The sequence below is a fragment of the Panthera leo genome, chromosome D4 (genome assembly GCF_018350215.1).
Source record: "Panthera leo isolate Ple1 chromosome D4, P.leo_Ple1_pat1.1, whole genome shotgun sequence".
NCBI classification, from domain to species: domain Eukaryota; kingdom Metazoa; phylum Chordata; class Mammalia; order Carnivora; family Felidae; genus Panthera; species Panthera leo.
In genome coordinates this window covers 857,522-883,305 of record NC_056691.1, presented here as the reverse complement: position 1 = coordinate 883,305, position 25,784 = coordinate 857,522, and the positions used below count along the sequence as shown (strand labels likewise).

General features: G+C 50.4%; 2 protein-coding genes across 8 annotated transcripts in view; one reads left to right on the top strand and one right to left on the bottom strand.

Moving 5' to 3' along the window:
• IPPK (inositol-pentakisphosphate 2-kinase) overlaps nt 1–21,655 on the top strand; it is a 48,667-nt gene extending 27,012 nt beyond the window's left edge. The window contains exons 9-13 of the mRNA XM_042912260.1: nt 2,241–2,520; nt 3,642–3,792; nt 4,349–4,451; nt 18,237–18,316; nt 20,303–21,655. Coding sequence (XP_042768194.1) covers nt 2,241–2,520; nt 3,642–3,792; nt 4,349–4,451; nt 18,237–18,316; nt 20,303–20,528 — 840 coding nt within the window. The 3' untranslated portion in view covers nt 20,529–21,655. The remainder of the gene's footprint in view (nt 1–2,240; nt 2,521–3,641; nt 3,793–4,348; nt 4,452–18,236; nt 18,317–20,302) is intronic.
• Nucleotides 4,444–25,784, bottom strand: part of LOC122204688 (centromere protein P) — a 243,079-nt gene continuing 221,738 nt past the window's right edge. For 5 of the 7 annotated variants that reach the window (XM_042912265.1, XM_042912273.1, XM_042912270.1 and 2 more), the window contains exons 6-9: nt 23,907–23,986; nt 22,906–22,997; nt 22,450–22,598; nt 19,938–20,552 (exon numbers count right to left, since the gene is read on the bottom strand). In XM_042912265.1, coding sequence (XP_042768199.1) covers nt 22,468–22,598; nt 22,906–22,997; nt 23,907–23,986 — 303 coding nt within the window. In that variant the 3' untranslated portion in view covers nt 19,938–20,552; nt 22,450–22,467. Of the gene's footprint in view, nt 4,550–19,937; nt 20,553–22,309; nt 22,599–22,905; nt 22,998–23,906; nt 23,987–25,784 lie in introns of those variants that run through there. The other 2 variants (XM_042912267.1, XM_042912266.1) reach the window with 2 other exon arrangements.

Sequence of the window (25,784 nt, the reverse complement as noted above, 5' to 3'; positions counted from 1 at the left end):
CTGCGGACTGATTTGGAACAATCTGGAACCTTCAGTGAGGCTAGTATTTTTCCCGGTGGACCCTTTTCTGACTGTGCTTGCCTGCTGGGCCCGCAGCGAGGGGAGTGGCTTGGCCCCTGCTGTGGGGCGGGGCCTGGAGGGCTTGCTTTTGCTAAAATCGGAGTGGAAACAACACAGAGGTTTCGATAATAGTTCCAAAAGAGTGAGATTAAGAGAAGGGACACAGAATGGCTTTTTTTTTTTTTTTTAAACGTTTACTTATTTATTTTGAGACAAAGAGCACAAGCAGGGGATGGATAGAGAGAGACAGAGACAGAATCCCAAGCAGGCTCCAGGCTGTCAGCACAGAGCCCGATGTGGGGCTTGATCCCACGAACCAGGAGATCATGACTCGAGCTAAAACCAAGAGTTGGATGCTTAACCAACTGAGCCCCCGAGGTGCCCCCAGAATGGCTTTTTAAGATAATACCGGGAGCAGTGAAGCCCATCACTGCAAGTGCCATCGCTGCTTGTGAGTCAGGCTTTGGTTCTCAAGTTCAGGTGTGCCCCATTGCCTGCTGGGGGAGCCGCCTCCCCGTTGGCCCGACTCCACAGCTGTGGCTGTATCTACCCCCACACTGGACGCTTGGGAGACGTGGGGGACATGCAGCTTTGTCGTGGAGCCCAGGGCAGCGGCGCTCCAGGAAAGGTCACATGATGTCCTTGAGTGGCTGTACTTGTATAGATTTTAGACACTGGGGAGAAGAGGCTTCCCACTGTCCAGCAGTCACTCAGCTGCTCACAGGCCTGGAGAAGGGCAGCTGTGCGGGGGCTGAGGTGGCTCTTGTCCTAGACAAGAGGTGGGCCCACCTCTTGGCTGCAGTCCCCAGGGCCTGGTTTTGCTGAGCACTTCATTGTGGTCCCCTCCCCCCAGGGACTCCTGCGTACCCTCTGCCTTCTTCCCGCAGCGGGGCCCATGTCCAGGGTCAGTTGTCTCATGAGGGTTCCCCTGGCCCCGTGGCCAGCAGGGGCCTCAGCTGTGTGCCTCTTTCTCAGATGTCCATACCTCTGAGCTTGAATGTGTGACAGGGCACCCAGTGGAGGCACTGTGCGCCACTGAACCCCCGAGCTTGATGAGGGAGGAATGCCCTGTCCACACCTCCTGGGCTGAAGTGATCCTCCTCTGCCACCTGAGGACAGAGCTGTGACTACCCTGCTTTGTATTCTCCACTGCCTAACAGTCACATACCGTCTCTCATGGTTTCTGGGGCCTGGAATCGAGCAGCACAGCCGGCTCTGGCTCGGCCCTCTGGGGGCTGTGTCCCGTCTGATGGCTTGGCCCTTCGATATCTCGGCCCTCTGGGGGCTGTGTCCCCTCTGATGGCTTGGCCCTCTGGAGGCTGTGTCCTCTGATGGCTTGGCCAGGGCCCAAGACTGTGCTTCTAGGACGGCACCTTGGTTTCTGGCCGCGGGGGCGCGAGGGGCTGCTCCGCGTGGCTGTGTGGTTTGGGGGGAGGCATGGGAGGGAAGCCACGGCGTCTTTCACACCTTCGTCTTGTAGGGGACGTGCGGCTACTTCGCCTTTGCAGTGGGGAGAGGGCTGCAGGGTGTATCACGGGGCCACTGGGGACCGTGTGGAGGCTGCTGACCGCCCCGTCTCTCCTATGTGGGAACCAGGGGCAAGGAGTCGGTCACTCCCCTGGGTTAGCTGTGGCTCACGGGTCCCAGGGTCAGCCTGCTGGGCATCCCTGCTCACAGCCCTGGGAGTGTGGTGCCATGGGGGAGTCTTTGCTAGACTTGGTTTTAAAAGGCTGGATGGCCTTGAAGATGAAACTCTCCACACTAATGACACTGGCAGCCTCACCTGCCCTGCAGAGGACAGGACTGACATCCACACTGGCTGAGAAGTCTGTGTGTCCCCCGGTAGCATGGGCATCACGTGGCTTCTCGAGCGACAGGCTGGGGTCTTTGGGAGTTTGGGCCTAGGGCTGAGGTTGCCTGAGGCCCCGTGTAGTGCTCGTTCTCCTGAGGCTTTGTGTCTCAGGCCAGGCCGGTCCTCACTTTTTGAGAATGTTTTCTTTTTCATGTTCTAATGGGGTTTGACTCTTGGTCAGTGACATGGTGTGTGAAGGTGGGTCTGGGAAACCCAGACAGAGACAGGTAGGAGGTCAAGTCCCTTTACCTGCTCAGTGGGCAGGGACAGAGGTATTTCGCCCCAGCCTCTGGAGTTGACACCGTCCTGTCTCTCTCTCCGCCTGAAGAATGGTGAGCTGATTTATGGCTGCAAAGATGCCCGCAGCCCCGTGGCCGACTGGAGCGAGCTTGCACACCACCTGAAGCCGTTCTTCTTCCCGTCCAACGGCCTGGCTGGCGGGCCCCACTGCACGGGTGCCGTGATCCGGGAGCTGGTGCGTGTTATCACACGGGTGCTGCTGAGCGACTCTGAAAAGGGCCGGGCCGGCGCCCTGAGGCTGGGGCCAGGCCCGCAGGGCCCTCGTGTCTGCGAAGCCAGCCCTTTCGGCAGGAGCCTGCGCCACCAAGGTAGGCCACGCTGGGTGTAGGGGCGGGCAGAGCGTGTGGTGCATCCTGCCAGGGTCCTGCCTGGCCTCACGGAGCACTTGTGGGAGCAGCCTGGGCCCCGTCGGGGCCCCCCAAAGTCCCCCAGCCCCCGTGGGGAGACCTCCCCGTCGTCTCATCTTTTATCTGGGTTTTTAAGTTGCGGTACACGTTTGGGCTGTGGGGTTTTCCCTGAAAACATCGCCCCCTGCGTCTGTGCGTCCTCTGGTTTGTCAAGGGCTTTCCTACAGTCTCCCGTCTCGTGGTTGCCACCCTGGAAGGGTAGGTTTTCTGTGGCTGGTGGAGAACTGGGGCTCAGAGGGTCAGGGTCCCACAGCTCAAGGCCCTTGCGGGTGGGGCGGGGGGCCCAACTGTGACTCAGTGGGTGTCCCAGCTTTGAGGCCGCCCCGTGGGTGGTTTGGGCTTTTGCTGTGAATGTTCATGGGATCCTCGTTTGTCCCTTTGCCGCCTGCTGGTGGGCTCCATACGTCAGGCCTGCGGCGTGTGGGAGAGCCACAGCCAGGAGCCGGGAGGTCAGGGTGTCAGTACTGCACACGGCTGCAGCTCCCCCGGCAAGGACTCAGACCCATCCTGGTGTTTGTTCCTGGGACACGGCTGCTCCTTAGAAGGCCGAGAGATGGGCCGGGACCCCGACTTCCCGGGCCTCACGGCACCTGCTGCACGGCAGGGACCCAAGAACGCTCGCTTGTGGGATGGACCTCGCGTCCACACCGACCACGGTGACCGCTCCCTGCTGCGGGTGTCAGCGGCAGCTTTGGCCGCCATCCTGTGTGGCCACCCGCCCATCAGCCTGGGTTGTGGTCCGGGGCCCCGCGGACACGGTTGTGCAGATGCGATGACGGGGTGGTCACTGTAAATTTTGTGCTTGGCTCATCTAGCTTGAGGGCCGTCTCTGCACGGAGACCTGGGCTGGGGTGTGGACTTGGAGGCCCTGGACAGGGAGAAGCAGGAGACACGGGGCCCCTGCCGGTCTGTGGTGCCCGGCCCCGCGCCCCGGCCGTTCTGTGAGGCAGGGTGTGGCCTGTCCGCAGGCTGTGTTCCATCCTTGACGGTAAACCTCTTGTTTTCCCCGATGTTCTCGGTAGGAAAAAGCGCCCCGGAGTGCTCGGGGTTACCGAAGGGCTGTCTTCTGTACAAAACCCTCCAGGTGCAGATGTTGGACCTGCTGGACATCGAAGGCCTCTACCCTCTGTACCGGCGGGTTGAGCGGTACCTGGAGGAGTTTCCCGAGGAGAGGTGAGGCCCAGGCCCCCGGCACCCCTGTGCTGCCTAGGCCGAGCGGGGCCCGAGCTTTCCTGAGGGGAAGACGGGGCCGGGGGAAGGGGGTCGTCCTGATGGGAGGACCGCCCGCCCAGCCTGGGGTTCGGTTCCTGTGGCAGGAGCAGGGCTGGCCGGCAGTCCTGTGCTGAGTCGGCGGAGCCTGCAGGGGGCAGTGCTGCTCCACCGCCGCCGGGCCGCTCCTGCCACCTGGCCGCCCTCCCTCCCGGGGCGGCGCCACAGGCTTGGGGCTGGGCTGCGGTATTCCCGGATCCGGACCCCCTGTCTCCCCAGCCGCCACCCCTCACTAGCGTCTCTGACTGGATGCCATTTGTCACAGCAGGACACAGCCTGGGCTTCCTGGTTCTGGTCTTGCACGTTCTGTTTAAAACTAACGCTTCAGAATGATGTTTAGTGTCAGGAAGAGGTGGCAGGTGTTCTTTAAAGGCAGACGTGTGATTGTTAGATCGTTAGCAGTTTCAGAAACCGTTTCCGGGCAGCTTTGCCATCCTGTTTTTTGCGCTTTCTCCTTCAGAAAAACATTGCAAATAGATGGGCCTTATGACGAAGCGTTTTACCAGAAGTTGCTTGATCTTTCCACCGAGGACGACGGGACGGTGGCCTTTGCACTGACGAAGGTGGGCGGACCCTTCTGGAAACGCTGTGTGCTCCTTAGGTTCTTCACACTGGCTTGGGGCTTTCCTAAGTAAGACGTGTGGTTTTCCATGACCTGTCCCTGGCGGTTAAAGCAGAAAAACTGGGATTAAAAAAAAAAGGGGGCCGAGTTTCCCCCAGGTGGCCTGGGGAAGGTGATACCTCAGCTTTCAGGGAGGATTTCCGTTCTTCCTGTTGGCTCCAGGCCACCCAGCCCCAGCCCCAGCCCCAGCCCCGTGGCCGTGTGTGGGTGGCATCCCTCCCCAGGACCCGGGCCAAGGGCAGCCTGGGAGGACGTCCCCAGGAGGAGGCCTGGTCCTGCCCGAGGGACTTTGAGGCTCACTGAACCTGCATAGGAGAAAGCGTCTTTACTTTCAGTGCCCTCTGACTGGAATGCTGCATTTCCTCCATTATGAATGTGGCAACAACCACTGTCGGGTCATCAGGACCCCCGACCTTGGCACCAAGAGAAACCAGACCTTCTTGTTTCACACGATAGTTGCCGTAGGTACCCTGCGGTACCTGAGCTTTGTGGCGCAGGACTATGTCGTACGTTGTTTTAAACAGTATTCTGGCATTTGATAGAGTCATCCTGCTGTTTATTTTCTGCATTTAAAGATGTTATTCTGAGAGGGACCCATAGGCCTCACCGTGCTGTCACGGGTTTTGCTAAACGCTACTGCGGCTGGTTGCGAGTGAGGGACACGAGGGAGGTGTAGGGCACATGACCCCCTCCAGGTACACGCGGGCAGCTGCCCGGGAGCCTTGGCTCACCTGCGTGGGGCCCCACGCGGCTCCGGCTGCCCCTCTCCTGCAGCGCTCGTGGTGTCGAGGAAGACGACGGAGGCGGCCCCTCCCGAGTGCAGGGCCATGGTGGGGAGTTCTCCGAGGTGCTCGGGGCAGAGCTGTGCTCGGGGCGGGGAGACAGCCAAATGTGGAGCCTCTGCACCAGACTAAAGCGACAGTCTGCCCTAGGTTGTCTGCAACTTGGGGGCGCATTGCTTCTCTCTCCAAAGAAGCTGTATGAAAGACTTCTTTTTTGTACGTTTCTATATTTTTCAGAGTTGTTACCAGACAAATATGTAAACGTGTGTGTGTAACCATAATTTTGTGGTGAGAGACCCAGGCAGTCGTTACTCCGCTGCCAGAATGGCTGAAACCAGTGCCACCCCGGGCTGGTGCAGGGCGTTGCCGCGGAGAAACCGGTCACTTGACCGTGCCAGGGGTGGGTAGGAAACCGTGTGGGGAAACATGAAAGCTTCTCACAAACTAAACCTGCACGAACCCTGCCACCTGGCCTCTCTCTCCGGGGCATGCATCACAGAGAAGGGAATGCTTCTTCTCACAGGCCCTGAGCACTGGACACAACCCAGGGGTCCACCAGCAGGTGACCTACGGCAGGTGACACGCTGGCAGTGCTAAGCAACCAGTGACCTGGCCACATCACCAGGGTGCCATGCGGGGTGACGGAACTGGTCCCAGAAGGTTACACACTAGGATTGTTTCTATGACATTCTTTTTTAGAGGTTTTATTTTCAAGTAATCGCTATGCTCAACATGGGACTTGAACTCACAACCCTGAGATCAAGAGTTGTGGGCTCTACCGACCGAGCCAGCCAGACGCCCCTCCCTGACATTCTCGGAATGACAGAGATGAGTGGTGGCCGTGGTGTGGGGAGGTGGAAGGAAGGTGGGTGTGGCTATAAAGGTCAACTCAAGGCATCCTTGTGACGGGTCTGCCGTGTGTGTATCTTACCGTGGTGGTGGCTGAGCACGTGTGGCCACACTACACGCGCGCACACTGGCATGAAACTGCAGAGTGTACCAGTGTCCCTGTCTTTGCCGGATGCCATCCTGTGTGAGGTTTGCGAGATGTCATCATTGAGGGAGGCTCGGTGAAAGGTGCTCAGGTCTCTGCGTTATTTCTTACACCAGCACGCCAAGCTAGAATTACCTCCAGAACAGTCTAATGCAAAAGATTCAAGCAGTGAGTAGACTGTGTAGTTGTGACCGTGCTCCTGCCCTTCTGTCTCTCAGTTTGGGAGACTGCCCACGTTACATGCACCGGTTGCCAGCACGCATTTAGCAGACCGTCGCTTGAGGTCTCTTTGTTGGGATGTAAGGGTCTGCCTGCTTTTGTCTCGGGGAGTTAGGTTCTGGTAGGTGCGGACGGTGCGAACCTGAAGAGGGCTGGCTGTGGAGGCAAGTGGTGGAGCACGTGGAGGTCATTCTGACGCTACAGACGAAATTCCTTCAAGAACTCACTGAGCCTCCGACCTCTGATGCGCTGAGGGACTATTCCCTTTATTTTGAGGGTCCGGAAACTGTAGCCCGAAGAGACCCTTGGTGTACCGTGCAGAATTCCACAGGAGGGTCAGCACGCTTGTGGAAAGAGCCGGACAGGTGCTCGAGACGGCTCAGAGCCTCTGGCCTCTTACACGTGCTCAACGTGCTGTGTAGTTCAGAGGTAGCCACAGATCAGCCCAAACCAGTGCCGCTGTGTTCCAGTCAGACTTCATGTACCAAACAGGTGGTGAGCTGGGTCTGGCCCCCGGCCCGTGGCTCGCTGACCTCGGTTTACTTTGCATGTCAGTTTTTATGCTCCGTTTTTCATTCCATCGGTTTGGAAGCTGCACATTCTGTTCCTATCCTTGAAGTGGTTACTTGTCCGGTCTAATGTTAGTGACTTCGCCCACCCACCCTGCCCCACCACACACGCTCAGAACACGAGGAACTGGGTCCACTCCACTTCTCTCTCCCACCTTTCAGGCAGCTGCTTGTCTGGGGTTCTTTTTGTTCTTTTCTAAAGTCGCAGTTTACAGTACCGTTTACCCCTGTCTTTGCCCATCGTTCTTACATCTTACTTAGAACTTTCCTTTGTTACCTTTTTTTTTCGATAATGGGTTTACTGAGATATAACTTACATGTCATACAACTTACCTGTTTAAAGTAACTCCGTGGTTTCCACTACATGTGCACCTATCCCCAGTCAATTTTAGAACATTTTCATCACCTCAGAAAGAAATCTTCTCCACCGCCCCCCCCCCCCCCCCCCCCCCCCAGCTCTAAGCACCCACCAAGACTTTCTGTCTCTGCGGATGTGCCTAGTGCAGTCACTGCGTATACACGGAGTCCTTCAATCCTTGGTCCATTATGACTGGCTTCCTTCACTTGGCATGTTTCCCAGGTTCATCTGCATTGTAGCGTCCATCAATACTGTCTGCCTTTTATAGCTGAAAAGTACTCCATTCTACGGGCACGTTCCATTTTATGCATTTATTACTGGTGGACATTGAGTTGTTTCCACTTTTTGGCTATTACGAATAATGCTGCTATAAATGTTTTGTATACAAATTGTTGTGCGGACATGTTTTTATTTTTCTCAGCTATACACATAGGAGTGGAATTGGTGGGTCAAATGATAACATACGTTTAATTCTGTTGGGATCTGCCAGACTGTTTTCTAGAGTGGCTGTCCCATTTGACATTCCCACTTAACTTAAAAAAATTTTTTTAATGTTTATTTTTGAGAGAGAGAGAGAGAGAGCGAGGGAAGGAAGGAGAGAGAGAGAGAGAGAGAAAATGAATGGGGGAGGGTCAGAGAGAGAGAGGGAGACACAGAATCTGAAGCAGGTTCCAGGCTCCCAGCGCTCAGCACAGAGCCTGACATGGGGCTTGAACTCACGAATGGGGGGAGATCACGACCTGAGCGGAAGTCACATGCTTAATGACTGAGCCACCCAGGCGTCTTTCCGATTTGGATGCCTTTTATGTCTTTTCCTTGCATAGCTGCCCTAGCTAGAATTTTTAGTACATTGTGAAACAGATGTTGCAAGAAGAGACATCCCTGATTTGTTCCTGGTTTTGTTGGGATAGCATTCAGTCTTTCATCATTATGTACATGTTAGCTGTGGGCTTTTCATAGATAATCCTTTATCAGGTTTTCATAGATAATCCTTTATCAGGTTGAAGAACGTCCCTTCTTTTCCTAATTTGTTGAGTGTTTTTGTCAAGAAAGGATGTTGGAGTTTATCAAATTCTTTTCTGTAGCAATTGAGATTATCATTGTTTTTCTTTTTCTTTCTTTTTTTAAAAAATTCTGTAGATAAGGCATATTACATTTATTTGTTTTTGGATGTTAAAACCAACCTCACATTCCTGGGATAAATCACACGAGGTCATGGCATATGATCGTTCGTATATGTTGCTAGATTCAATTTGCTATTATATTGTTGAGGATAATAGTATCCACATTTATAAGAGATACTGGTCTGCAATTTGCATTTCTTATGATGTCTGTTTTGGTTTTGGTTATCAGGTAATACTGGTCTTGTCAAGTCAGTTGGGAAGAATTCCAGCTTCTTACTTTTTGGAGGGGTTTGAGAAGGATTGATGTTTAAGTATTCTTTAAGTATTTGATAGAATTCAAATACTTGAATACTTGAAGCCACTTGAAGCCACCTGGGCCTGAACTTTTCTTTGTAGTTAGTGTTTTGATGCCCAGTTCAGTCTTTTTTGTAGGACTGATGATACTGTTTCTTTGAGTCAGTTTTGAGTTTGTGGCTTTTTAGGAGTGTGTCCATTTCATGAAAGTTGTTATTGGCCTACAATTGCTTATAGTTTTTTTCTTCAAGTAAACCCTTTATTATTAATATTTTTGTAGTGTGTTTATTTTGAGAGGGGGGGGGAGGGGTAGAGCAAGGGAGACTGAGCGTCCCAAGCAGGCTCCATGCTGTCAGCTCCTAGCCTGACATGGGGCTCAATCCCGTGAACTGTGAGATGATGACCTGAGTTGAAATCAAGGGTCAGACATCCACCACCCAGGTTCCACTCAAGTAAACCCTTTAGAAATTACATCAGTGATAGCACAGAGCCTGCTTGAGATTCTCCTCTCTTTGTGCCTCCCCTGTTCACTCTCTCCCAAAATAAATAGTAAAAGTCTTTTGGAAACTTCTGCATCCTCTTTGTTGGGATATGTTTATATTTCTCCACAGTATTGAAGGGTAACTTTTTCTAAGCATGAAGAAAGGGCTTTTTCTCTTGGCATTAAACCATTCTGTGTAACATCATCTGTGTATATGGCTGCTGAGAGGTCTTCTGTCAGTCTGCCTTTTTTCAGGAGGGGAGTTTTCTTCTTTGCCTGCTTTTAAGAGCTTGTCTTTCTCTCTCTCTCTTTTTTTTCCCCTTCCCCTCCTCCATGGGTTTCTGTTAAGTTTCTCAGGATCTGCATAAGAGTGAAAACATATGGTATCTGTCTTTCTCTTGTATGGCTTATTTCACTTAGCATCACACTCTCCAATTTGACAATAAATTTCATATATTAAAAAAAAAAAGAGCCCGTCTTTCTCATTACTTGATATTTTAGTGCATTGTGATTAGGTGTGGCGTTCTTTGTGTGTATTTATCTATCTTTATCTATGTATGTTGTGCTTCTATTTGTGGATTTATATCTTCTATTCTAGAAAATTCACAGCCATTTTCTTGTCACATATTTTCTGTTCTCCATTATCCTATTCTCTTTTTCTGGGACTCTATTTAGAAACAGGTGAAACCTCATTTTGTATCTTCCACATGTCATAACTGCTTTCCTATTTTTCATCTCTTTGTCTCTGTACTCCATTCTAGGTATTTCTTCAGTTTTGCCTTCCCATTCATGGATTCTTTCTTCACCTGTGTCTAATCTGCTAGTTTATTCTATGAGTTTTCTGTTTCAGTAGTTATATTTTTAATTTCTTAAAGTTCTGTTTGGTCCATTTATACATCTGCTTGGTAATTTTGGTAGTTCCTTATTGCTTGTCCATTTTTTTTTTTTTTTTTTACATTTTTTTTTTTCAACGTTTTTTATTTATTTTTGGGACAGAGAGAGACAGAGCATGAACGGGGGAGGGGCAGAGAGAGAGGGAGACACAGAATCGGAAACAGGCTCCAGGCTCCGAGCCATCAGCCCAGAGCCTGACGCGGGGCTCGAACTCACGGACCGCGAGACCGTGACCTGGCTGAAGTCGGACGCTCAACCGACTGCGCCACCCAGGCGCCCCTGCTTGTCCATTTTTAAGTCCCCATCTTTTAGTTCTTCAAACGATTTATGAATAGTTGTTATTCTGTATGTGATATCAGATACATAATAAAACCTTAGAGGTAAAAATTCTGTTATTTTGGCTGCTTCATCCATGCTTTGTTGTCTGCTTGGGTTTTTAATGGTCCATGATTGGGGGTTCGTGTGTTTGATCTTAATCTGTGGGAATCCTGGACCTAAACAGAGAGTGCTTTCCTTCAGAGAAGATACAGATTCTTGGCTTGAGGGAGAAATCTCAGTTTGGACCCTGTACTCTGCGGCTTATTCCTAGAAACACTGCTTCCATTGACATCTGCCTCCAGGGTGGCTCAGCCTTCCTATTTGCTCCTTGCTCAAAACTCTAGTTTTGGCTCTTCTGGGGATGAGTGGTGAGAAGAAGGGATTGAGCAGGGATTTCCCTTACCTTCTGCAAGCCCAGCAGTGCACTGACAGGTATGTTAACAAGGACTTAGTTGTTTTGTAAGAGGGCCCTTGGAAGTCCTCTATATCCCCTGAAAGTATCCGTTGCTTTAGTATGGCCAAATCATTGTCATTTACTTGGTTTTAATTTGTTACTGTTAAAAATAATGTTGACACTCCTGCTTTTGACAAACTGTAAGACAGATTATTGGGAGTAAAACTGCTAGACTGATTTTTGATAGATCCTGTCAATATTGTCTTGCCAAAAAGATTTTGCCAGTTTATGTTCTTCCCTGCAACAATCGAGGGCCCTTTTCCTCCATGCCCCCCGCCCCCCAAACACTATATGTTACCAGTATTGAGAATTTTATTTATTTTTTATTTTTTTTAAATTTTTTTTAACGTTTATTTTTGAGACAGAGAGAGACAGAGCATGAACGGGGGAGGAGCAGAGAGAGAGGGAGACACAGAATCGGAAGCAGGCTCCAGGCTCTGAGCCATCAGCCCAGACCCTGACGCGGGGCTCGAACTCACGGACCATGAGATCGTGACCTGAGCTGAAGTCGGACGCTTAACCGACTGAGCCACCCAGGCGCCCCGAGAATTTTATTTTTAAAGTTTATTTATTTTGAGAGAGAGAGAGCAAATGAGTGAGCACAAGTGGGGGAGGGGCAGAGAAAGGGAGAGAGAGAGAGAGAGAGAGAGAGAGAGAGAGAGAGAGAGAGAGAGAGAGAAAGGGAAAGAAATCTGAGAATCTGAGAATCTGAGAATCTGAACCAGGCTCTGGACTGTCAGCACAGAGCCCAATGCAGGGCTCAAACTCAATGAACCGTGAGATCGTGACCTGAGCCAAAATCAAGAGTCAGATGCTTAACTGACTGAGCCACCCAGGCGCCCCTAGAATTTTATTTTTTAATTTTATAAGATTTTATTCTCAACCATTTGTATTGTGAAATATAGCACGCACAGAAAAGTACGGAGAAAAAACATAGAGTCTAATGATTTATCACAAAGCAAACTCGTGGGATTGCCAGTTAGGTCTGGATGTCGAACACTGGCAACCAAGCAGAATCCCTGTTGGTGTCCTGTCAGTTATGCCTCTTTCTCTTCTCCTCAGAATTAACTATTATATTGACTGATACCCCTCTAGTTTAGTTTGTTTCACTTTTGAACCTTATACATGGAGTCCCATCTTTTTTGAAAAACCCTTTATACCATTTGTAAGATTCACTCATGTTACCGCATGCGTTTCCATAACTGAATTGCCTCATAGCAGTGCACGGAACAGGTGCACCAGTGTATCTGCTCTGTTGATGGACATTTGGCTCGTTCTCTGTTTTTGGCTGTTGCGAATAAAGCCACTGTAAACGTCCTCATTCAGATCCCTCAGGGTACGTGTCACACATTTCCTTGGATATATTCCCAGGAGTGGAATTTCTGGGCCGGAGAGATGAGCATATCAGCTGGAGGGGATTGTGCAAAACAGGTGGTTCATTTACAGTCTCTACAACTGGCCAGAGTAGTTCCCATTATCCTCTCTACCGCTTGGCTGTGTGTCTTTCTAACCTTAGCCATTCTGGTGACTGTAGTGGTGGCTTGTTGTGGTAATGAGATCAGGCACTTTGTAATATGTTTATTGGCCATCTGTGGGGTTTTCTTTTTGTGAAGCCTCTTGCCCAGTTTTTGTAACACTGTCCGTCTTTTTCTTACCGACCTGAGGAGTTCTTTGTGTATTATGGATAGAAGCCCTGTGAGATAGATGTGCTACTGATACCTTCTTTCATTCCATATCTTGCTACTTTACTCCCTTAATGGAGGACTTTTAAGAAAAGAAGTTCATAATTTTAAGGTAGTTTAATTTTTGTCTTTTTCCTTTTTAAGAAGTTTTTATCTTTCCTCTACTTTAGGGCCCTACCGGTATTTAAAAAACCATATTGTTTTGCCTATCACATTTGGTGGGTATGGCATGAGGTAGGATTTGATTTTATTTTCACATGGAAGGGTCCCAGAACCACAGGGATTATCCTGATCATTAGAGAGTCAGAACCAGCCCTCAAGAATATCTTTTCCTTCAATAAATGCCTGGCTCTTCTCGACCTCTGCTTGTGCACATGAATCTTAGAATCCACTCGTTCAGTTCTACAAGGAAAAGCAACAACAAAAATGTTGGGATTTTGATTGGTTTGGCATTAAAATGATAATTGACATCTATATAAAACAGTCTTCCAACATGGGCATGTTCTGTTTTTTTTAGGTGTTACTTAAAATCTAATAAAAACATTTTAGGATTTTTTTTTAGAGAGGTCTTATATTTTATTAGATTTATTCCCAGATATTTGATGGTTTTATTATTTATTAAAAATTTTTTAAATGTTTGCTTATTGTTGAGAGAAACAGAGCATGAGTGGGGGAGGGGCAGAGAGTGAGGGAGTCACAGAGTCTGAAGCAGGCTCCAGGCTCCCAGCTGTCAGAGCCCGATGTGGGGCTCAAACTCATGGACTGCAAGATGACGACCTGAGCCAAAGTCAGACGCTTAACCGACTGAGCCACCCAGGTGCCTCAATTCCCAGTTATTTGACGGTTTTAGATACAAATGGTATCTTACAAGACATTTCATTTTAAGTTGTTTATTGTGGATAGACAGGAATGCAGTTGGTTTTTGTATTTGACCTCTCATCTGTCAACCTTGCTAAAGTCACTGATTCTGTTTATTTACAGCTTTTGGATTTTCGTTTATTATGTAATCATATTGTCTATGAATTTGATTTTTTTTTGCTTCCCAATCCTTATACCTTTTACTTATTTCATTTTGCTTAATTGAATATAGTTAAGTTGTGACCGTGGGAATTCTAGTCTCATTCCCATTCTCAAAGAGAAACCATTTTACCACTAAGTTGTTTGTTGTAGGTTGTTGGGGGGCTTTGTTTTATTTATTTTTTAAATAAAATAACTTAGCAAATTAAGGAAGTTCCATTTTATTCCTAATTTGTATTTATTATCAGGAGGGGCACCTGGGTGTCTCAGTCAGTTAAGTGTCTGACTTCAATTCAGGTCATGATCTCACGGTTGGTGGCTTCAAGCCCCGCAATGGGCTCTGTGCTGTCAGCACAGAGCCTGCTTTGGATTCTGTCTCCCTCCCTCTCTACCCCTCTACCACTCAGGCTCTTTCACTCTCTCTCAAAAATAATAAGCATTAAAAAAAAAAAAGTTTTTAATCAGGAGTGGATGTTGACTTTATCATTGTTTTTTCTGTTTCTATTGAGATGATCATAGGACTTTTCTATTGTCTGTTAATGTGGTTAACTGTATAATTTATGGTGATTTATTATTTTTATATTATATTTGGTTGGCCAGTATTTTATTTAGGGTTTTTTAGTGAATTTTTCAATGTCTTTGTTAGGCCTTGGTATCAAGGGTATGCCTGCTTCAAAAAACATTTGCGGACTGCTCATTTTTGGGTTCTCTGGAAGAGGTGAACTAAGACTTGCATTATTTTTTCCTTAAATATTTTTTAGAACCACAGATGAAACCATCTGGGCCCACAATCATCTTTGCAGACAAACCTTAAATTATGATCTCGATTTCATATTATCTTCTTCTTTGGTCAGGTTTGGTAACTTGTATTTTTCTAGAAATTTGTTTCATCTAAAATTTTCAAATTTTGGGGCACCTGGGTGGCTCAATCGCTTAAGCATCTGACTCTTGGTTTTGGCTCAGGTCATGATCCGATGGTTTGTGAGTTTGGGCCCTGCATCCAGCTTCACGTTGACAGTGTAGAGTCTGCTTGGGATTCTCTCTCTCCCTCTCTCTGTCCCTCCTGTGCTTGTGTGCACATACACTCTCTCTCTCAAAATAAAGCAGCTTTTTTTAAAAAAAATTTAAATTTCAGGTTTTTAAAATAATATTCTTTTATCTTTTAAAGAATGCTCTTTTATTCCTGATGTGTGGTGTCTGTTTTCTCAGTCCATCCCATGAAGAGTGTCATTTTTGTTTTATACAAATTAACTCATCCGTTAGTGTCCTGTATGATTGTTTCTTATTTCAATAATTTCTGCTTTAACTTCCTTTCTTCTTTCTTTGGATAATTTGTTCTTTTTATAACTTCTGATATGAATGCTTACCTAATTAAGTCTTAGATTTTTTTTCTAAAATATGTATTCAACACTGTATATTTTCTTGTAAACATGGCTTTAGCTACATTCCACAAGCTGTATTTTCAATACCATTCAACTAAAATATATGCTTATTACTATTAAGATTTCTCCTTTCACCCATGGAAGTATTTAGAAGGGAATTAATTACCAAACACACAGATTCTCATTATCTTTTTTGTGTTGATTACTAGCAACATTGCATTATGGTCAGAGAACATAGTCTATATGGTCCTTTGAAACTTGTTGAGATTGGCTTTTGATCCTTTTCAGTGTATTGTGATATGCTTTATAGATCAATTTATTTGAAAAATGGTTCTGTGCATATGTGAAAAAAGTGTCTTTTCAAATTGCCGGGTTCAGTGTTTTATATCTTCTTATTAGGTCAGATTAATTGCGTCATTCAGATCTTTCATAACCTTACTTTACTATCTGCTTCTTCCATAAGAAGGATGTTTCGAAATTTTACAAAATAACTGTGGGTTTTTCTGTTATTTATGTCTTTGTATTTAATGTATGGTCTGGTTTTTTATCCTTACGTTTTGTGGACTTACACTTGGATTTAAAACTGTTAATTTTTACCACCTGTCTTAGGTTTCTTTTTCTTTCCTCTCTTACAATCTTTTGGGTTATTTATTTTATTTTATTTTTTTGTCATTCCATTTCCTCACTCTGTTAAAAGTTACAGAGTCTTTTGCTTTTGTCTTGTGGCTATCTTAACCTTTGCAGCAAGCAATTGACTTAGGAAAGACTAGCGTCTAGTACCTTCAACTCTCTTTCTGGACAGCACAAAATTCTTAGAGTACATTTTCCTCTCTTCCTGACTTACTTCTTACTGCTGTGTATTCTGCTGTTTTAAACTCCAGGAGACATTATTACCGTTTTATACAGTCAGCGTCCTTTTACCCACAGGTGTCTCTCTTATTCTCCATTCTGCCCTGCATCCCCAGCTTGTGTTGGGGGTGATTTTGTTGTTGTCTGAAGAACACCATGTAACGTTTCCTTTATGTTGGTCTGCTGGTGATTCATTCTTAGTGTTTGGTGATGTGTGTATCTGATTTTGTTCTTTTGGGAGTCATTCTTGAGTTTGTGGCTTGATGTCTTTCCCCAGTTTTGGAAAATATTTGGCCTCAGTGTCTACAAATTTGATTTGTACCCATTTCTTTGTTATTTTCCAGTTGTTCTACTTTTTCCATGCGTCATTCTGGATATTTTTGGGGACATCTTCTAGTTTAGCAAGTCTCTTGAGTTTCTTCTCATCTGTTAAAATTATCTGTTGAACTTTTAGTATTGATTTTTCTATTTTTTCAGTTCCAGAATTTACATACGGTTTACTTTTATAGTCTCCAGCTCTCAAATTCTTGACTTTGTCTTTTATTTTTTGAGCAGAGTAGCACGTCTATCTGATTCCTGCAGTAGCCGGGAGTCCGCGTGCATCTCTGCTGGCCTGGGGTTTTTTTTGCAGGTTTTCACTTATGTTATCGTGAGTTGTGCCTAGATATTTTAACTTGTGTGTCGATAACTGTATTTGACAATCATTTAGAAATAATGCAAGGCCTAAGATGGTGTTTTCTTCCAGGAAGGATCTTGGGTTTGCTTCTGCTGGGAGCCAGGGAAGCCCTAGCAAGTTGGGGTCGCCTGGCCCTAGTTTTGGTGACAGAGGTCTTGGAAGCAGGGCTGCCAACCCGTGGCTTCCTTGGCCTGAAGGTGTGGCATTGGGTGCTAACAGAAGACGGGGTTTGTCATGGTCCCTGTCCTCAGAGCCCTGCGGGTTGATGAAAGTACCTCTTGGCCGACCCTCCGGAATTGTCAACCCTGTGTCAGGGCGAAAAGGACCCAGATGTCTACCTTTTGCTGGTGCAGCTACTCTCCCTGATTCCATTCACGCTGCCTTTCAGCGGATGCTTTCAGTGTTTTTTCCAGCTTCCTCTGGCTGACCTCAGTGGTCGGGCTGGCCCTGTATTCCACAGTCTGGCGTTGTTCGAAGTGAGAGTCTGGCCCTTCCATTTTGTGTCTGATTATATGTGTTTTGTGCATCTGATGTATAAAGAATGTTTACTATAATTTGCATTTCCTTGATTAGTAGTGAGGTTGGGCATCTTTTCATGTATTTATTGACTATTTTCTTTCTTTTCTCAGTTTATTGGATCCACATCTTTGGGAAGTTTCCTTTTCTATATGAATCTAGCACTTTATACTTTGGTGTTGATCATCCGTGACCATGGCTGGTCTCTTTCACATTGGTGTTAGGACGGTGTCCTATGGACGCTTTTCATCTTTGGGTATTCAAATCTACCAATCTTTTGTGGCTTGTCTTATGATGAAGACGCAGATATTTTATACATTTAAAAAAATGTTTATCCCTTTAATTCTTTTGGATTGAATCTTTTGTGTATTTTGTGAGATGCCTGATTTCTGAGCCAAATGAGCCGAGTGTAGAAGCGGTTTTGCAAGCCCAGAAGGAGCTGCCAGCAGGCCTGAGGTGTGCCGCTAGGTCGCGCGCAGGGAAGGTGGGAACCCGATGTCTTCCAGGGCGGTCCTCCTAGTGTGGGATGCAGAGGGAAGGCCTACAGGGGAGGCGAGCCTGTCCTCTGTCAGCGCGTGATGTTGAGGCCTGTGACAACCTGGAAGGACCACTTCCTTTTTTGTAACTAGTTTACTTTTGTAAAAGTGAGAGAAATTCACATGGTAACATGAAACTTCAAAGAAAGTGGGAAAACGCCCAGAGTCTACACGGGCCCGGTGCAGAGCCTCCCCGTGTGTCTGACATGCACTTGGGCTGACACAGGGGCTCACGCGTCAGGTCCCGCACGGCATGCCGTGTGGAGCTGGCAGGTCCGGTGGACGAGATCGCGGGCTGCTGGGGGCACGTGTTCAAGCCTGATGTTTAGAGCCACGATGCCATCGTGGGGGAGTTTCCTCATCCGCAGGCTGGGACAGTGGCATGCCCGCTGTGGGTCACTCGCAGCCCGGCAGCCCTCCGTCTCCAGTGTCATTCGCGGGGGACGTCTCCTCAGCGTCATCAGTGTGGTCCACGCTTGTGCTTCCGTGGCGGGTCCGCGTGCCACCTGCAGAGCGGTGCCGGCAGGCAGGGCTGGCCGAGGATCCTCCCGGGCCTGGAGCTCACCTCTCCGTCCCCACAGGTGCAGCAGTACCGGGTGGCCATGACCGCAAAGGACTGCTCCGTCATGATCGCGCTTTCCCCCTGTCTGCAGGATGCCAGGTGAGCCGCCTGCTGCGCGTCCTGTGTGCGCGGGGTCCTGGCAGGGCCACGGTGGCCGACACAGTCCTGTCCCCTAGTTGACACCTTAGTGACTCACCACGGCTTGCTGGCTCCTGCCTGTGCTCTAAGAGCTTGGGGCACAGCTGGAAAGACACTTAGAAAAACTTAAAAAGACTGTCTTAGTAAAGATTATCATGAGTTTCTAAGGATACACTCCAAGGATTTAGAAGCAGCTTGGACCATGGTACACATTCCTTTCTCTCAAAGCCCCAAGTGCCCACTGAGGTCCCCCTAGGTCTCGTTCCTCGCCCTGGCCAGCTCTTGATGTGCTGGCCTTCTCGGCCCTTCCCGAGCCTGTAAGAACAGCGTGTCCCTGGACGTGACTGTCCGGCACCCTCCCTTGCCGTTTTGTTTTTTTTTTTTGAATTCAGGATGAACCTGATAATCTTCTCTTGCTAATTAGATGGCATCTTCAGCATTGATCCTCCGATGCCAAACCCCACGTGGACACGGCGTTTGTGGAATGGCCCCACGTCCTTCTGACACGTGTTCCTGGGTCAAGATGACCTTATCGTTGGCCGCCAGCCACTCATTTTTCTGGCGCTGTTGAACTAAACATTCCCAGGGCTGCTGCTCCCTGGCAGGCACAGAACTGATAGGAAACACCGAGGGATGTCTGTAAGGCATAACTGAAAAACAACAAGGCTGTTCTGTTTAGTCGAGCACCCCTGTGACCCCTGGAGGAACTGCAGTGCCCATTCACTGGATGGAGCTGGTGGTGGTAGAGGACAGAACCATGTGGCTGTCACCCACTGCCCTTCCTGACCGTGCAGGAGTGTGCAGGGTGGGCTGGCCGGCCTGGGCCCTGGCGCACTTCACCAGCTGCCTCACGGACACAGATGGGGCACAGTGCACGTCCTGGGAGCCCTGTGGAGCCGCGCAGAAGCGTTTCGGCTTTGGGGCTGTGCCCGGTGCTCCTGGGAGTGTGCGGTGGGCACACAGTCAGACTTTGTGCAGGAGCTGCCTCTGGCTGTGCGCCCACCACCCCGTGCACGGAGAGATGCCCGTCTTCGCGTGCATCACCTTGTCTGTCGGGTGCCGTGAGTGACCTGCTGGAGGCTGGAGATGCGCTGTCCCAGCCCCGCTGCCTAGAACTCAGGCCTCGGAAGCAAGACCTTGACTGCCCTTTGGGAGGGGGTAGCTGAGACCCCGGTAGCTGAGCCAGGGGGTCGATTTCCCTGGAAGAGTGTTTTGGTACAGGAGTTAAGTGCGAGTCTTGCCTGAATTAGTTTCATCCGATCGGGAGTGTGTCCATCGGTCTTCCCCTCCTGGGCAGGACCTTCTGAAATTTGTGTTCTGTTTGGGATGATTTCAAATCTAGAAGAGTGGTTAAGCATCAGAGAAACTAGGACTCCTGAGTAGTTTTATAGGGCTAAACTGAGCTCATAGAATACATTCAACCAGTCATTTGGAGGCAAGACAATACCAAGCACTCAGAGCTGAGTGGGATGGGCACACAGCAATCTTAGTACAAAGTTCAGAATTAGCCTCAAAGTGTTTTTTGTTTGTTTTTTTTTTTTTTAAGTTTATTTTGAGACAAAGTGTGTGCGAGCAGGGCAGGGGCAGAGAGAGAGGGAGACAGAATCTGAAGCAGGGTCCGCGCTGTTAGCGCAGAGCATGACATGGGGCTCTAACCCGTGAACCGCGAGTTCGGGACCTGAGACGAATGAAGGGAAGTCTGCTGTCAGCGTCTTCTCTGTCTGGTTGAGGAAAGGTCCGGTCTCCTTGGCGCTTTCCTTCAGGTTGGGAACACATGGCTCCTTGTTAACCTTCCCTTTCCGGCATCGGCTCCACCACCAGGGCTTGGGAACCCGTGTATCCGCAGGCATACACGGAGTGCGTGGGGACGCCCAGAGCGGGGTGCGCGCTGTGAACAGCGTGAGGATTTGGGGTTCGCGGGCCCTAAAGCTGCTCTTTCACTTCCAGCTCTGAGCAGAGGCCTGTCGTCGCTTCATCGAGATCCAGGTTTGCCTTCTCTGTGTCTGTGCTGGACCTCGACCTCAAGCCCTATGAGAGCATTCCACACCAGTATAAACTGGATGGGAAGATCGTCAACTACTACTCAAAGACTGTACACGCCAAAGACGCGGCCGTGATGTCAGCCAGGTTCAAGGAAAGTGAGGACTGCACGTTAGTTCTGCACCAGGTCTAACCGCCTCCTGTGGTGTCCCTGAAACTTGAACACAGAATGTGAAGGTCAAATGGTAGAGCTACTTTTTGTCGTGTTGGGTGACTTTTGGCTGTGAATGTTTTCGCTTTTTAACCCCCGTCCAGGTGGGGACTGCGTCTGGGTGCCCCGGAATGCACGATCACCACCCACGCCGTCCAGGACGAGATGTGTCGGACGTGTGCCCCATTGCGTGCTGCGGCCCCACACCTTCCACCCGGGGTTCGCGTCTAACCTCTGGCACGAGAGCCTCAAGACCCGAGGTTTGGATCTCCTACCACCAGACTCTAACATAGAAAACTTGAATTGTCGCGTACGTCTTACGGTTTGGACTTGAAAGAAAACATGGATACTACTGGAACTTTCCCAGCTGGGTTACGTGGTCCCTTCTTCCGTGCGAGCCGCCAGGTAGCGCAGGCTTAGCGGGCTCCCTGCTGCAGAGTGGGGGTGGCTGGCATGGATGTGGGCCCTGGGCTGTGTGGACTCGGGGTCTCTGTGGAGGGGCCACACACCCTGCTCTGCGCAGGGTCAGCGGGGAGCACAGGACTCAGGTCAGGGGGTGGATACCACTCAAACGAGCGCTGGCCGTTTTTAGCCAAACGATCTGATCTGAACCGTAGGGGACACCGGGCACTCCTTCCTGCGGGCAGGTGCTGCTGTGGTGCTGGGAGAGAGCTGCTGCCCGGGGCGGGTGTCCAGGCGGCCGTGCGCCGCGCACGCCGGGTGTTCGGGGCCCTTGCTCCCGTGAGACGAGCCCCTCCTGGCTGGCACCAAGAGGTTCTCATCAGGGTCGCCCCCTGCAGGTGTGCCCGGCTGCTATGAAAACTGTCAGGAATCTTGGCTTCAGTTTTTTATTCTCTGGTAGGTTGTACAGATTATTTATATCACTGTTTTGAGGGACTAATGAAGGCTTATTGTAACATAAGATTATAATAGCGAAACCATGGAATTGTATGAAAATGCTACGTGGAAAATAAGAATATTTTGCTGATTGTAAACTTTCGTGGGGAATTTTGTGATAACTTGAGAATTACAGTTGTTTGAATCAAGCAAGCTCTTCTAGAATTTACTCAGCTTTGTCCGAACACTGACTTCCTCCACCCCCGGAGGTTGAAAAAAGATGCTCAAGGAGCATGTGTCTCACCCTCATGAGCATGTGGGGGGGCGAGGGTTGTGTGGAGGGAAGCATCTGTGGTGGTGGTCTGGCCCGAGGTCTCATCACGGTGTGCAGAGGACCCTGGCTCTGCGAGGAGTGGGCCGGGCAGCCTCTGGGGCCAGTCCTGGCCAAAAGGGCCGGCATCCGCCCAGGGAAAGAGACCGATGAGGCCCTGCCAGGCGGTGTCCACCTCACCGTCCGGTGCGGCCCCTCCCCTGACTTGGCTTCGAGCAGGGTCTCCACCGATTCGAACATCGTCAATGGCCCCCAAGGCCAGTGCCGCCCTGAGGCGACGGGGGTGGGGGTGGGGGTCCTGTGTGGAGCCTCGTGTGAAAACACAGGATGAGATGAAAAGACACTTTGGAGGCTGACCACTTTGAACGTGTGAGTGCTGCTCTCCAGGCGGGAAGGGGAGGAGGGCGGTGCGTCACCCTAGGTGTCAGGTGGGGCCCTCGGGACTGCAGGGGCTGGGCTGACCTCCAGGACGCCTCCACCCTCAGCCTTGGCGAGAGCAGGACCAGATGCTCTCTGAATCCGAAGAGGGACGCTCACTCCTGCACGGTCTCAAAGGTTAAGCTTATTTTTTCAACTACACTGTACGTGCTGGATCTTCTATTCAAATAGCCGTGTTTATTTTTCCCCGTCCCGACAGCGTGTTTACGATGGGCGTAACTGCACAGACCATGTGTCCTAAAGGCGTGGCTCCTGTGTGGGAAACGGCAACTGTTTACGTCGAATAAAATCACACACCTGCATGTTTGCCAGGAACTAGTGGTTTTCCCCCACGCAGAGCGACTTAATCAGGCTCTCTAGAGTGGCTTCAATGCCCAGCACGCCCAGCAGGGCCCGGAAGCCGAGGGGAGCAGTTTCCAGGACTCGGTTCTTGTCCAGCTCCAGGGCTGCGAAGAGAACGGGCCGGCTGAGCAGCTTCATCCAGACGCACCCGCCTTCCCGACCGGGGGCACCGAACGGGGCGATGAGGGTCGTGACTGTGCACGAGGCACCGACCTGCGTGGCACAGGTGGGGACAGAACAGAGGGCCTTGGGGGAACAGTGCCCCCTCACGTGTGCTTTTCGAGTGATTACCACTGAAAACGTTTTTTTAACTGATACAAAAAACTTTTGATTCTGGCCATGTAAAGCCAGAGGACGTAAGCAGGAGACTGTTGGGCACAGTAAGTCACCAGAACACCACCTGGGCCCTACCTTGCTGTGGCACTTTGGTGAGAAGATCCAGCTTTGGCAAAACCTTCCCTTCGTCATCTATTTGTATCCTCCAAATGATTACGAGCTCAAACCTGAAAGAGGTTAAGATCTGTCGCCAAGCGGTTCCCGAAACCTGGTGGGAAGCGTGAACTGCACGCGGCACCTGCCACCCTCCCCGAGGATGTGACCCCGGACACGTCTGCCCGTGGCACACATCAGGTCTGGCCGGGGAGACGTGTCCGACATGCTTAGCGAAGAGGAACATGTACCCCAGACCCAGCAAGGTGCTGTTGTGTACCCACGACGTGCTGGTGGTGTGGCCACGTGAGGGACCCACAGGCATCCCACAGGAACTAAAAACCCACCTGTGCAGAACACAAACAGATAAAGTACTTTGAAACGTGTCAGCCCGGACGGAAAGCTGACTCTACCCTAAGACCCGGGCATTTCACTTCCAGGTACAGAAGCCTGTGTACTCGGGTGTCTGGGGACACGAAAGGAGCGTCAGACATAGTAGAAAAGGACGGGTCACCCAAATGCGCACAACCCAAAGAAGGCAGAAAGACAGCGTTCGCCTAATGGAACAGAACCACCGAAAAGGAATGAACTGCCTGCAGCTACACGCATCACCAGAAGCCAATTTTGGAAAGGTCGAGAGGCAAGTCTGAGAAACCTACGTAATTAGGACATCGTTTTAAGCTTGAAAACAAAACCCCTCGAGGCGCTCCTACACAGGCCGTGAAGGCACGTGGCGTGCAGGGGGCTCCCCGCATGCACACACAGGACCCAGAGGAGTCCTCCCTCACCCAGCACCCGTGGCCTCCCGGCCTCCCCTCCTGGTCCGCTGCCCCTGGCTGCACACCCAACATGACCCCACAGACACAGTGAGAGGTCTGTTACGCAGTTCACACTTGTTTCCTCTTACTTGTAATCCTCGCGTTTCACAGGAAGCAAGTGGCTGGGTACTGGGGAGGCTGGGCCTGGAGGGCGTCTGCACTTACCCGGGCTGGCGGGGGCTCTGGACCACCATGCAGCTGGAGGCGGCCCCCTCCGGGAGGCGCACAGCTTCTGAGTACTTCTCCTGCAGGACAGCAAGTGGTTAGAGAAGTCAGGTGACTGAACAGGAGCGAGGAGCCCGAGTAAAGTCTTTAGAGTTGCAGGTGCACCATGACCAGTCCAGCACGTGGCCTCGCGATGCTATGGCCGAGAGACCAGGGGGCCGAAGGAGTCCACAAAAACCTGCAGCCCTGCTTTACACGTGTCAGGGTGCAGATGGTTATGTCCTCCTCGTGCGGAACAGGAGCCCGTGACTGCTCTGGAACAGAGCACACGTGAGGAAGGACCAGGGGAGAATGACCAGACGGAGCCGTCACGTGCGTGACCTGCCAAGCTGGACACCTTAACGCCAAGGACCCTGGGTTCCTCATCGTTGTTCTAACCGGTTCCTGGCTGCCTGAGGGGACACGTGCACCAGACCCTGAACCAAGACGAGACGAGACTTCCTCCTTTCCTTTTTGTGTCTCCCACATGCTCTGACTGTATGTATCTGCTCTGCTCTCGTCTCCTGCTGGCTGAAGTTTGAGTTCTGTCCACGTGCAGTCGGGAACCCTCTTGGCTGGTCCTCCGAGACCCCCTCTGGGTCCTCAGACCTGGCCTGTGGCATCATGGCCACCGTACTCCTGCCTTCTCTGCTCACTGGCGCCTATTCTAGATCTTTCCATTGCCACGAGGCCCCCATGTGCCTACACCATCAACCCCTCAGTGTTAGCAGGATGGTGAACAGCTTCATCCCAGTTTCACGAGTTTGCCTGCTCTGGCTATGCTGCCTCCCTAGGCCCTCTGCTCAGGGGTGGCCCCTCCAACTGTCCTGTTCTCTCGAACAGGGTAGCTTGAAAAGGCCAGCCAGCCATGCTCTGGGGTGTCCCTCACAACTCAGCAAGGTGACGCCTGCCCTGACGATCCGCGTTGTGCCCTACAGCTTTAGTGTCTGGCCCTAAAAGCCCATCAGATGGAGGCCCCTGCCATGGTGGATGCTCCTACTCCGTCCATCGTCAAGCTCACTGTTCAGTGCTCTTGCACATCCGTGTGCCCGGAGTCATGGGCAGACGGCTCCTGCATAGCACGGAGCCCTGGGCTTTCCCAGCCAGTTCGGTGTCGGTCTCCCCCAGGACCTGTGTCTGGCTGCTCTGGGTTCTGAGCTCTGAGAGGTCAGAAGGGAGCCCTGCCATGTCCCACACCAAGCCACCATGGCTAGCCCTGAGCCTCATGGGACACTTGGGGGCAGGGCTGGTGGTGTGGGTGGCAGAACCCGGGATTTCAGAGGACAGGACTGTGCCAAGTCAGCTCCACAGAAGGAGGTCTTGTAGGGACAAAGACGTGGTACAGCTTCTCAAGGACCAGCCCCAATACCAGCGAGCCTGTTGCCAGTGAGTGAGGCCACTGCTCCCAGACCCGTGTGGGAAAGATGCCGACAGAGCAAGAACACGTCCAAACACCAAGCTGTTCTGACCAAATGCTGGGCTGGGCCTGGTTTAAGCTTACAGACAGTTTCTAATTTCAGTGAAACTGTGTTTCTGAGAGAGTGTATACCAAAGTGTTTTAAATGGAAAGTGCTGGTTGCTTTTTAAACCTCAAGCTCTTCTGAATTAGTAACAGCTGTAGGAGGGGTGCTGAGGGGCACGTGAGCACGAGGCCGGGCCTGCTCCAGCGTGGGGCCCCCGGGGTGGCTGACCTCCCAACCTGGCCAGGCCTTCTCAAAAGCAAAAAGTTGACATGCTGACATTAGGAAGAGGCCAGGTGTTCAGATTTCTGGAGAGCTTCTGCTGGTTGTGAGGAGAGTTTCCTTGTACAAGAGGGAATAACGTGGCCCGTTTATCAGC